Source organism: Lactuca sativa, chromosome 2, assembly GCF_002870075.4.
Source record: "Lactuca sativa cultivar Salinas chromosome 2, Lsat_Salinas_v11, whole genome shotgun sequence".
NCBI lineage: Eukaryota > Viridiplantae > Streptophyta > Magnoliopsida > Asterales > Asteraceae > Lactuca > Lactuca sativa.
In genome coordinates this window covers 135,550,783-135,564,297 of record NC_056624.2, presented here as the reverse complement: position 1 = coordinate 135,564,297, position 13,515 = coordinate 135,550,783, and the positions used below count along the sequence as shown (strand labels likewise).

The 13,515-nt window shown below is 42.4% G+C and overlaps 1 protein-coding gene across 1 annotated transcript; it reads right to left on the bottom strand.

The window, feature by feature from the left end:
- Positions 1-10,709: 10,709 nt before the first annotated feature.
- LOC111884697 (protein trichome birefringence-like 8) lies at positions 10,710-13,299 on the bottom strand. Its single transcript, XM_023881015.3, has 4 exons — positions 12,841-13,299; positions 11,769-12,158; positions 11,534-11,686; positions 10,710-11,438 (listed from the first exon to the last, which is right to left on the bottom strand). Exons 1-4 carry the CDS (start codon positions 13,230-13,232, stop codon positions 11,111-11,113), a joined length of 1,263 nt encoding a protein of 420 aa, XP_023736783.1. The 5' UTR covers positions 13,233-13,299; the 3' UTR covers positions 10,710-11,110.
- Positions 13,300-13,515: the final 216 nt, after the last annotated feature.

The window sequence follows — 13,515 nt, the reverse complement described above, 5'->3', positions numbered from 1 at the left end:
TCGCTAGTACCTGAAATACATGCACAACAACTGTAAGCATAAATGCTTAGTGAGTTCCCCAATATACACTTACGCACATACGCCCTTCCAGGCCCTGACCTTCCGGTCCTCATAACATAATCGCCTTCCGGCCCGTAACATATTGCCTTCCGGCCCACATATCATACATAGCACATATAACATATAACATACCACATATAGCATACATATCACATATCATAACCGACCTTCCGGTCACACAGTCAAACCCTTCCGGGTGCAGTATAGTGAGAAGACTCACCTCGTAAATGCTGAAAACTAGCAACTCCTGAAATCACTCGTGCACAAACCAACGAGCTACAACCCTCCTATAACATTACATAACTCATTAGCACTCATATCATCTAAGTGTGACTATCCCTAAGAAGTCAGACTTAGGTCAACTCTGGTCAACGGTCAACTCGACTGGACTCGGCGAGTACCATGGCGACTCGGTGAGTCTAGTCGTCCTCACAAATTCCTGAATATTCCCTTTCTACTCGTCGAGTATCCCTCTTGACTCGACGAGGTCCTCGTGGAAGAATCGCGGGGCCACCCCGACTCCACTCGCCGAGTCTGATGAACAACTCGGCGAGTCCCAGTAAATCTTCAAGCTACTCGCCGAGTCTGAAGAACAACTCGGCGAGTCCATGCCATGCAGACGAGTAACTGCTTCCTGAGATAAGTCTCGTCCCGAAGTACACATGCATGGGACCTTCTGGACCTCTAAAGGTCCTAATACAAGATTATAGTCGTGGGATAACAAGGCATTGCTTCATCAATTCACTAAATGGGTTCTATAAACCCTAATTTCATAAATACATCATTATAGCAGAGCATACACGAATTCTTACCTGGATGATGTATTCTCTTTATTCCCAATCCTCAGAATGTGACCCCTTGCTGCTCTTTTAGCCAATCCTTCCTCTTCCTTGCGCACCCACTCTTCTATAACCAACAATGGCCTAAGATCCTTGCTCCTGCTGCACTAATCGATTTAGGGTTCTTCTCAGAAGGCTAAAACGAACAACGACGGCCAATGGACCCCTTTTATACGTCCCAAACCTGAACGGTTAGGGTTTCCGCTAAACAGCGTCGACTCGCCGAGTCCATATCTGGACTCGTCGAGTCCAGTCGCGGACCCGCGACCAAGTCTGCGATCCTACTCGGCGAGTCTTGGCCCCAACTCGCCGAGTCCCCTCTTAAATCATCCAAAAATATAATTTAAACAATACCTGAGATTTCGGGCTGTTACAACTCTCCCCCACTTGGATTAGACTTCGCCCTCGAAGTCTCACTCCGCAAATAGCTCCGGATGCTGCCCCCGCATCTCGCGTTCCGGTTCCCAAGTCATTTCCGATCCCTTACGGTGTTGCCATTGAACCAACACCAAGGGTACCTCCTTGTTCCTCAAAACCTTGATCTTCCGATCTCTGATCGCCACTGGTCTCTCCGCGTAATTCAGGCTCGTATCCACCTGAATATCCTCCAATGGAACCACTGCCGACTCATCGGCTATGCACTTTCTCAACTGCGACACATGAAAAGTGTCATGGATCTGACCTAACTCCGTTGGTAACTCCAACCGATAGGCTACCCGGCCTATCCTTGCAATCACACGAAATGGCCCAATATACCGGGGCCCCAATTTGCCTCTCTTCCTGAACCGAATCACTCCTTTCCAAGGAGAGACCTTCAGGAGAACGAAGTCGCCGACCTGAAATTCAAGCTCGGATCGGCGCCTGTCTGCATAACTCTTCTGTCGGCTCTGGGCAGTCAATAATCTTTGTCTCACTTGTTGAATCTGTTCTGTCGTCTGGAGTATGATCTCCGTGCTGCCCATCACTCTCTGTCCCACCTCTCCCCAGCAAATGGGAGTCCGACACCGCCTACCATACAACAGCTCGAAAGGCGGCATACCAATGCTCGAATGGTGGCTGTTGTTGTAGGAGAACTCCGCCAACGGTAAATACGCATCCCAACTACCCCCGAAGTCTAACACACACGCTCGGAGCATGTCCTCCAGCGTCTGAATCGTCCGCTCGCTCTGACCGTCTGTCTGGGGATGGTATGCGGTACTAAAATGCAATTTAGTACCCAGCTCCTCATGGAATTTCTTCCAGAACCTGGAAGTGAAGCGCACATCGCGGTCTGACACAATCGAGATCGGCACCCCGTGCCTAGACACCACTTCTTTCACGTATATCTCCGCCAACTTTTCCGCTGAAGAACTCTCACTGATGGCAAGGAAGTGAGCACTCTTCGTCAATCTATCCACAATCACCCAAATTGCGTCAACTCCCCTAGCAGTCCTTGGCAATTTGGTGATAAAATCCATAGTGATCTGTTCCCACTTCCACTCGGGGATCTCCAATGGCTGCAACTTGCCATGCGGTCTCTGGTGTTCGGCCTTAACCCTACGGCAGGTCAAGCACCTCTCAACGAACCATGCTACGTCCCTCTTCATACAGGGCCACCAATATTCCTTCCTTAAATCCAAATACATCTTTGTAGCACCGGGATGGATCGAGAATTTAGATCTATGAGCCTCTTCCATCAACGTAATACGCGTACCGCCCACGAACGGCACCCAAACCCGACCCTGAAACGTCATAAGACCTCGACTATCCTTGACAAACTCTGAGATTAACCCCACAACCCGCTCTTTCTTCCGCATTTCTGGTCGCACAGCCTCTGCCTGGGCTCCACGAATAGCGTCCAACACTGGAGTCATCACAGTCAGTCTCAAGCATACATCTCGCAATGGAGTGCTCTCCGCCTTGCGGCTCAATGCATCGGCTACCACATTAGCCTTGCCTGGGTGGTACAGGATCTCACAATCATAATCCTTGACCACATCCAACCATCTCCTCTGACGCATATTTAGGTTGGGTTGATCCATCAAATACTTCAAACTCTTATGGTCCGTATATATCGTACATCGAACCCCATACAAGTAGTGACGCCAAATTTTGAGAGCGAACACTACTGCCCCCAACTCCAAATCATGCGTGGGATATCTCGCCTCATGAGGCTTCAGCTGCCTCGATGCATAAGCTATCACATGACCCCTCTGCATCAACACTGCACCCAATCCCGAAATCGATGCGTCGCAATATACCACGAAATCTTCCATCCCTTCTGGGAGAGCTAAAACCGGGGCTTCGCACAATCTCTGGCGAAGTGTCTCAAAGGAGGTCTGCTGCTCGGGCCCCCATGAGAATGCAACACCCTTCCGGGTCAATCTGGTGAGTGGCACTGCGATCTTGGAGAAATCCTTGATAAATCTCCGATAATACCCTGCCAACCCAAGGAAGCTTCTGATCTCAGAGGGTGACTTCGGCACCTCCCAACTCATCACCGCCTCAACCTTGGCCGGATCGACTAATATCCCTTTCTGATTAACCACATGTCCTAGAAACTGGACCTCCCGCAACCAGAAGTCACATTTGGAGAACTTTGCATAAAGTTTCTCCGACCTCAATACCTCAAGGACCTCCCTCAAATGCTCCTCATGCTGCTCTCTAGATCTCGAATACACCAGAATGTCGTCGATAAATACAATCACTGACCGATCCAACATCGGCCTGCATACCCTGTTCATGAGATCCATGAACACAGCCGGGGCATTGGTGAGTCCAAAAGGCATCACCACAAACTCATAATGCCCATATCGCGTCCTAAACGCTGTCTTCTGGACGTCCTCTTCCCGTACCCTCACCTGATGGTATCCTGATCTCAGATCGATCTTGGAAAACCAAGATGCTCCCTGCAACTGATCGAATAAATCATCGATCCTCGGCAACGGGTAACGGTTCTTGACCGTTAGCTTGTTCAACTCCCGGTAATCAATGCACATCCGGTGTGAACCATCCTTCTTCTTGACGAACCGAATAGGTGCTCCCCATGGCGAGCTGCTCGGCCGAATGAATCCCTTTCCCAACAACTCCTGGAGTTGCGAGGACAACTCTTGCATCTCTGGAGGTGCAAGACGATAGGGCACTTTAGCAATAGGCGCAGCCCCCGGAACCAGATCGATACCAAACTCTACTTGCCTCACAGGAGGTACTCCTGGCAGTTCCTCGGGAAAAACATCTGAAAACTCACGCACCACAGGGACCTCCTCAATTGACTTCGGTCTCTCGGAAACCTCCCGCGTATCCGTCACATACGCCACAAAACCCTTACAGCCCTGCTGTAGACACTGCCTCGCCCTAGCGGCCGAACAAAAAGCTGATCCTGAACGGGTACCCTCACCGTACACCGAAAGAACTCCCCCACTATGGTCTCGTATGGTCACCAACTGACGCTCGCAGTCGATGACAGCGCCGAATCGGCTCAACCAATCCATGCCCACGATAACACAGACATCCCCCATCGCAATAGGAATCAGGTCAATCGGGAATTCAACCCCGAAAATCTCTAGTACACATCCCCGAAGAACCTCCGTAGCACGAATCACTTTCTCGTCAGCTATAGAAACTCTCAAAGGTCGACTCAACGACTCACGACTAACGCCAATCTGCTGACTAAAGGCTAAGGACACAAAGGACCTACTCGCACCCGAGTCAAATAACACTAAAGCAGGCACAGAGTTCACAAGGAAAGTACCTACGCGCATAATAACATAAGCATAACATATTGACATTAAAATAATTACACGAATTACAACATACCTGCCACAACATCGGGCGCAGCGCGGACCTCCTCCGCAGTCAGCTGAAAGGCTCTCCCACGAGCCCTCGGGGCCTCGACCTTCACCGGTCGAGTCTCAGTAGTCCTGGCAACAGGTGCAGATCCCTGACGAAGCTGCGGACACTCGGCCTTTCGATGGCCGGTCTGGTTGCAATGGAAGCAAACCATAAACCCCTTGGGGCACTCCCTAGCAATGTGCCCCTCCTTGCCGCACTTGTAGCAGGCACCGGCTCGACACGCCCCATCGTGACCCTTGCCGCACTTTACGCAAGTGCGGTTCTTCGAACCTCCCGTCCTCGAATCGGCGGACTTGATCCGCTTGGCTGCCGGCTGAGACTGAGCCGGCCGCCGGTCTGCCTGCTGAGACTCGGCCTCCTCCCTGGCCTGAGTCTCTAACTCGATCTCACGCTTCCTGGCATTCGCCTGAAGCTCAGTAAAGGTATGATAAGTGGAGTTTGACACAAACTCCCGGATCTCCCTCCTCAGAACACCCAAGTACCGGCTCATCCGAGCCTGCTCTGTGGCCACCAGCTCGGGGCAAAACATCGCCCTCTCATGGAACTTCCGCGTGATCGCCGCCACCGAATCAGTACCCTGTTTGAGGGTTAAGAACTCCTGAACCAATCGTTCCCGCTCCACCGGGGGAACATACTCCTCCCTGAACATGGTAGTGAACCCCTCCCATGTCACTGCCGCAGTCTCTGCCAAAGTGAAGTTCGCCGTCACGAACTTCCACCAGTCCTTTGCTCCCAGACGGAGCTGGTTCAAAGCGAACCGTACCCTCAGGTGCTCCGGGCATGAACAAGTGTAGAAGCACCCTTCTATATCTGCGATCCACCTCATCGCAGCAATCGGATCCTGCGTCCCATCGAACTCTGGTGGCTTCGTGTTGCTGAACTCTCGGAACAGCAACGAATCACCCCCCTGTGGCCTAGCAGCGGCCACAGCTGCGGTAGCTGCAGCGGTTGCAGCCTCAGTCAATGCGGCGTACCGTTCGTCGAACGTCTCCATCAGGGTGGTCTTGATAGACCCGAACATCTCCGAGATCTCAGCCCGGATCGCCGCCGCCACCTCCTCGTGGATCATCTGACGAATATCCTCGTCACTCACACCGCTCGTACTTGTTCCGTGACGCGGTCTAACCATGATATCTCTGAAATACAACATAAAACTATCAGAGATTCTACCGAGTATAATCGTACTCGATACACAACCCTACTCAGTCCCAGATATCCAGGGATTCTTACTTGGGCCTCCCTCTGACCCGGTGTCCTCGGTAGTACGGGCCCAATACTACCGACCACACCGCATCAATGTTCATCCCAAGCCCTCCTCCCCAAACTCCAGAGAATGAGTACTTTACTTCTGATACGCTCTATCTACCCGCATACTAGCAAAGCATCTCATATAGGCAACTTCCCTAGACTAAGGCATCACAAATCAGGCCACTCTAGTCCTATCATGAATACCTAGTCTTCTAGCATGCATAACAATTCATATCATATAATATTGTAAGGTATTTTGGGGATCTTTACCGTTCGAGCGCTGACTGATCATACACACTGCTTCTTTCTTGCTTACCACAAAACCATTTACAAAAGTTTATGCCTTTATTTGAAAAGTTTCCTCAAATCCTCGGTTTGAGTTCAGTTACCCCCGAAGGTGCACCCGAATCCCTCAAACCAAGGCTCTGATACCAATTGTAACAACTCAAATTTTTCAAACAAAATTTTTTTTCATTTTAAAACATAATTGTGTTCATTAAAGACAAGACATAAATAGTTAAATTATTCAGTCAATACAATTATTCAAAATCCCAAGATCATAAAACCATCTTCAGTGTGTATCGATCATGCCGGCGCCTTCCCACGGTCATCGCTAGTACCTGAAATACATGCACAACAACTGTAAGCATAAATGCTTAGTGAGTTCCCCAATATACACTTACGCACATACGCCCTTCCAGGCCCTGACCTTCCGGTCCTCATAACATAATCGCCTTCCGGCCCGTAACATATTGCCTTCCGGCCCACATATCATACATAGCACATATAACATATAACATACCACATATAGCATACATATCACATATCATAACCGACCTTCCGGTCACACAGTCAAACCCTTCCGGGTGCAGTATAGTGAGAAGACTCACCTCGTAAATGCTGAAAACTAGCAACTCCTGAAATCACTCGTGCACAAACCAACGAGCTACAACCCTCCTATAACATTACATAACTCATTAGCACTCATATCATCTAAGTGTGACTATCCCTAAGAAGTCAGACTTAGGTCAACTCTGGTCAACGGTCAACTCGACTGGACTCGGCGAGTACCATGGCGACTCGGTGAGTCTAGTCGTCCTCACAAATTCCTGAATATTCCCTTTCTACTCGTCGAGTATCCCTCTTGACTCGACGAGGTCCTCGTGGAAGAATCGCGGGGCCACCCCGACTCCACTCGCCGAGTCTGATGAACAACTCGGCGAGTCCCAGTAAATCTTCAAGCTACTCGCCGAGTCTGAAGAACAACTCGGCGAGTCCATGCCATGCAGACGAGTAACTGCTTCCTGAGATAAGTCTCGTCCCGAAGTACACATGCATGGGACCTTCTGGACCTCTAAAGGTCCTAATACAAGATTATAGTCGTGGGATAACAAGGCATTGCTTCATCAATTCACTAAATGGGTTCTATAAACCCTAATTTCATAAATACATCATTATAGCAGAGCATACACGAATTCTTACCTGGATGATGTATTCTCTTTATTCCCAATCCTCAGAATGTGACCCCTTGCTGCTCTTTTAGCCAATCCTTCCTCTTCCTTGCGCACCCACTCTTCTATAACCAACAATGGCCTAAGATCCTTGCTCCTGCTGCACTAATCGATTTAGGGTTCTTCTCAGAAGGCTAAAACGAACAACGACGGCCAATGGACCCCTTTTATACGTCCCAAACCTGAACGGTTAGGGTTTCCGCTAAACAGCGTCGACTCGCCGAGTCCATATCTGGACTCGTCGAGTCCAGTCGCGGACCCGCGACCAAGTCTGCGATCCTACTCGGCGAGTCTTGGCCCCAACTCGCCGAGTCCCCTCTTAAATCATCCAAAAATATAATTTAAACAATACCTGAGATTTCGGGCTGTTACATCATGCTTGTCGGAGAAGATAACCAGAGATTTGTCGAAGACGCAAACTGTCAGAAACCGACTAAACCTGTAATACCTGATTATATAATGATATATTTTGAACACTATAAACAAATTCAATGATAAAACATATACACTAAATGCATATACAGGTAAAATTCGTTACCTTGTAAGTCATTAACCCAAATAAATATGAATTGTAAGTTTTCTTAACATTATCTGCTGAAAATCATGTAGCTACTTTAGTGTTATCCGCCAAAGTACAAACCACAAATTACATTCCAGGAATAAAGAAAGTACAAAACTTTGACTTAGATGGTTAGGTTCACTAGAATAATCGAAAAGTAATGATTTCAATTTTTATGATTATATATATTTACTGAAATTAACAAAAAGAACATGTAAAGTGAACAAATAAGAAACATCAATATGGACATGTTAATATACAAACAACAAAAAATCCAACTATTGAATATAGTCTGTGATTATTTCCAATGGAATTTATCCTTTTAAATTATAGTGGTGATCATAAATTAGAATAATAAAGTTCAAAATTTCGTATCTTATTTCTTTCATCAACCTATATATTTAACATATTAAGAAAAGTTTTCACATTCGTACTTCGTACAAGAGAACTTGTTTATATACTAAAACCTCACATAGTAGTTAAAGAAAATGTAAATTGGTTGATGTTTTGATCCCACATCGGCAAATGATAGAAAGAGTAGCAGAGGAGGAGGTGTATAAAACGGAAGCTAGACAATTGGATTAGATACTTACCTGGATGGGGTCAATGGTTGGTCAAGATGGACCATGTCCTAGAGTAGCGACTTTCATTGCACTTATAGTTATGATGAATTTTCCTATAAAAAAGGCTTTGGGCTCCTTATTTATTTGTCACAGCTTTGTACTTTTTAATATATTTTTTTAGTAAGACATTATACTTTAAAAAATAGGTCCAGTTATAGCATTCAATTTGTTTTCTTATTAATGCATTATACTTTAAAAAATTCACCTAGTGCAAACATTAGAAATAAATTGGTTAGTCAAACGTTAGAATCAAATTGTTTTGGTCTTATCATCAAAACAAAACTAATTTTACAATTAGTGCAACTCACATGCACAAACACAATGTTTTGAAAAAGAGTAAATGTAATATGATCTTGATATATGTAGCTGGTGGCCACAAAAAGTTTATGTTGATGATGAAATTTAATTTTTATTTGTTTTGTAATACTGTTGAGAACCATGGAATTGCTCTATCCTAATATTCGGGGTGCAATTATGTAAACTTATTCCAAATACAAGACTGAGGGATCGATGTTAAAAGTAACTATTAAATTCCACTATTGTATTTGAAATAATAGAATTGAATTACATGTATTGTTTGTTATCATAGGTTTACACCATGACTTTTTAAACGAAGAACTCAAGAAAGGGTACCTTAGTATGATAGAAAAAAAGGAAGAATATAAAATATTACATATCAACTTCTCAAGATAAATGGAGTATCTAAGTCATAATATCTTACAAAAGGTAAGAGATACAGTCTTCTCGTTGAATGTTCCTATTTTGCTCAAAACTTTGACTTTGCTATATATATATATATATATATATATATATATATATATATATATATATATATATATATATATATGTTAAAAGTCAAGAGGAATAGGTCTATAGGATATTTTTGATTTTATAACAAGTAATAGTTCAATGTTTTTTCTGCAATTCCAATGATAAGTTGGAGTTAAGAATGTATTCATGCTTATCACTAGAGGTCTAGAAATGAGCTTTTCTATGGGTATATGCATAGTTATGTGATCCCACATCGGCAGAGGATAGAAACAGATTAAGATGCTTTTCTATGGGTATATCCATTCTCATCAACAAATTAAGATGCTTTTGTTTTAAAACCTTTCAACGTCCTCTTATATAACTGATTCTCTCATAATTGATACGAGAACTTCTCATTTAACAGAGAAATTAAATATCATTCTATCTTTTGTTTCTATTTTTCTTCTTACCTATTATTTTTCTTCCTACCTATTTAAGATGATGATAAGTATATAAATTCAAAATCTCAATCAAATTTAAATTAAATTTAATGACACTTGTCACCATCTAAAATAGATAGGAAGATATTAGGAACAAAAATTATTTTTCTTCCTACCTATTTAAGATGATGATAAGTGTATAAATTCAAAATCTCAATCAAATTTAAATTAAATTTAATGACACTTGTCACCATCTAAAATAGATAGGAGGATATTAGAAACAAAAACTATTTTTCTTCCTACCTATTTAAGATGATGATAAGTGTACAAATTCAAAATCTCAATCAAATTTAAATTAAATTTAATGACACTTGTCACCATCTAAAATAGATAGGAAGATATTAGGAACAAAAACTATTTTTCTTCCTACCTATTTAAGATGATGATAAGTGTATAAATTCAAAATCTCAATCAAATTTAAATTAAATTTAATGACACTTGTCACCATCTAAAATAGATAGGAGGATATTAGAAACAAAAACTATTTTTCTTCCTACCTATTTAAGATGATGATAAGTGTACAAATTCAAAATCTCAATCAAATTTAAATTAAATTTAATGACACTTGTCCCCATCTAAAATAGATAGGAAGATATTAGGAACAAAAACTATTTTTCTTCCTACCTATTTAAGATGATGAGAAGTGTATAAATTCAAAATCTCAATCAAATTTAAATTAAATTTAATGACACTTGTCACCATTTAAAATAAATAGGAGGATATTAGGAACAAAAAGTAGGAGGGTATTTAGTTTCTCCATTTAACAAACAATATATAGATTATTATCAAACAAGAGGGCATAAAACGAGTACACCACTACACTAGGCCAAAAGAATATACAAAATACGTACAAATGCAAAATAGTCTTTAACAAAAATCACAACTATATGTTAAATCAAGTGCAATTAATTACAAAAGTTATAAAAATACTACAATAAGAATTCCATAGTGTTAAATGTGATTTACTATTATCCTAATTCTACAACTACACGGGTTAATTCAGATCTTCCATCCATTAATACCTTCTTCTAGAAGATCTATGAATTGAACCATCGTTGGTGCTTGCTCCACCCATAAATTAAAATGAACCACACTTCATGTGTCACTAAATCATAGCCCGAATTGGAGCCTTCGATAAACTTCTAAACCCGAATATATAAATATCATAAATCTTTACTTTTCATCTCCATCACCTTGTTTTGAACCCACTAGACAATAGTTGAGCATAAAGAAGTTCGTTCCACGTGTCAGGGACACCAGGTAGACACCAATGGCTACAATCTTGTGGAGCCTTCAATGGAGTACCTGGTTCCCTATATCTCGAAGGGTGACCATCTTTTCTCATTGTTGTTAGATACGTAATGTTCAAGAATTGGACTTTGTGTTCATCAGTTTCCATCTCTTTGACTACATTTGAAATGATTTGATTGTTTAAATGTTCACTTTCTGGGTTCATGTAGTCTGTTTCTGGTGCTTTATTACGATCACAATGTCCACCGGTGTTCCATTCTCCATCCCTGTATTTGTAACATATTAATTTGTTCTTTCTTATTTCATATAAAACTATTAATCCAAAGGTTATAAATTCGAATGTTGGATGTGATTAGATCACCTGTAATGTACTGGTGAATAGCTTCGAAAGAAGATGTAGCTCCTATCGGAATTCTTGAAAGCCCATGACTTTAATGTTTGAAGAGACTTCGCAAATGCTTCCATCACGTCCATTGTCAAGTTCAGTGTCTTTTCTTCTTGGAAATACCACCCCCTAAACCAAAACCATGATCAAATTATTAAAAATGGTGTCTTTTTGGATTGAAACGATGATTAGAAAGATGTTATTTGCTTACATTTTTAGGGTTTTGTCTTGGTTCCACCAGTGACCGGCGCTGAAGACAAGAATATCTGCTCCGGCCCACTTTGAAGAGAACCGGTGGAGCTTGTCAACTCTAATGGCTCGCAGGATTTCTTCCGACGAATTTTCCGGTGGGTCGTCGATGACTACCAGGAAAGGGACCCGGTAATACTCGATGGTTAAATTGTAGTCATGGAATCTGATTGAAAGGAAGCCTTTGTGTTTGGTTATAGGGTTTCCATGCTCTTCGTATATTGTGGAAAGGTTTGAGACTCCATGAGAAAGCATGCATAGTAGAGACTCCCATTGGTTTCTTCCGATGGAGTCTCCGGCGAAAACTATTCTTCCATTTCTGCTTCTTTCAAGAAAATCTCTCGCGTCAAATCTGTTCCCATTGGCAATACGATATTAGTTTCAATTCGTTTCTACAATCGGTATGAATGTTCAAACTCATACTATCTACTTTTGGACATATATAGAGTCCGAAGACACGTCGACATACAATTGAATGCGATAAAATGATTCATTAATCATAAGATTCGATTAAAATCCATTTGTCGAGGGATTAGTCTTTTGCCATGGTTGGTCGATAATTCACTGTTCAAGTCACTAGTCTACTGAAAAAGTTCTTCGTTTTGCGAGCGAAAATTCCCTTGAAAATTGTATTTGGTCGGCGAAAAATCTTATCCTAGGTAAGATCCACATGGAAGTATGCTTTTCTATACCACAAAGTTCCAAGAATATGAAAATAAATAATGAGAAAAAAACAAATGGATACCAATAATTAAAATCATTAGGATTCGGAGCTAGAGTAAAGGTTTCATATAAGTTTGTACAGTTTTGATTGAACCGAGATAATATATATATAAATGGAAAAAAACTATATTCATAACGTGCGATGCATGCACTTAATTATGAGCATTAACTCTTCAACCATGGAAACTAACAATAGCTACCTCGAAATTCATATTTTATACCAAAGAGAACTTTAAAACAATAAAAAAAGCCATGCATGCAGTTTAATATTGCTTAATCTACGAGTTGAAAACTCTAAACAACACCCATACCTTGGTAGATCGCACCCATGCGGTTGCCATCGCCAATTGACGTACCCAACATCCCGGCGGCCATTGCGCTGGCACCGGAATCCCGGATCAAGAAAAGGGCAATCTTCGTTGTACTTTTGGTTAGGGTAAGTTTCATCCCAAACCCATTTCCCAAACGAATAATCGCAGGTGTTTGTGGATCTTGGAAGTAGGGTATCGGGTAGGGTTTTGGAGAAGCTAAAAGGATGAAGAAGATGAGGGTAGAAAGGGGCTAGGAGGTTGCAGAAAACAATGGAGAATATGATAAGAGAGATGAAGAGAATGAGTGCATAGGCCACGTCTTTTTTAGTGGGAAAGGGTAGAATGAAAAAATGGGGTAGCTTTTGGGGTTGAGTTTCCTGACGAAGATCCATTAGAAGAGGAGGATTGGTTGAATGAGGGAAATATTAGGTTTTCTTTTTGTTAATTTTAAAGGGCTATTAATCGATAGGGGGGAGAGAGAGACATAGAGATTTGAGTAATTTGCATTTATTGGATTTATTGCATTTATTGGAGATAATTTGCATCTAGGCCCTTTTATATTCTTACGTATTAAAATGATGCCTAAAACTTGTAAAAAGTTCATGAGTTAGAGTGGTAACGAACAATGAATTATGAATTTGATTTATTAATAGCTTGTGGTTAATGATACTTACC

Bases quoted from the DNA above. Each gene is read 5' to 3' on its own strand.
- LOC111884697 (XM_023881015.3), bottom strand. From the start codon at position 13,232: ATGGATCTTCGTCAGGAAACTCAACCCCAAAAGCTACCCCATTTTTTC. The intron at 12,159-12,840 runs GTATGGGTGTTG...CAATGGGAACAG, and splicing joins CATGGGTGCGATCTACCAAG to ATTTGACGCGAGAGATTTTC. The intron at 11,439-11,533 runs GTGATCTAATCA...TTACAAATACAG, and splicing joins TATTCACCAGTACATTACAG to GGATGGAGAATGGAACACCG.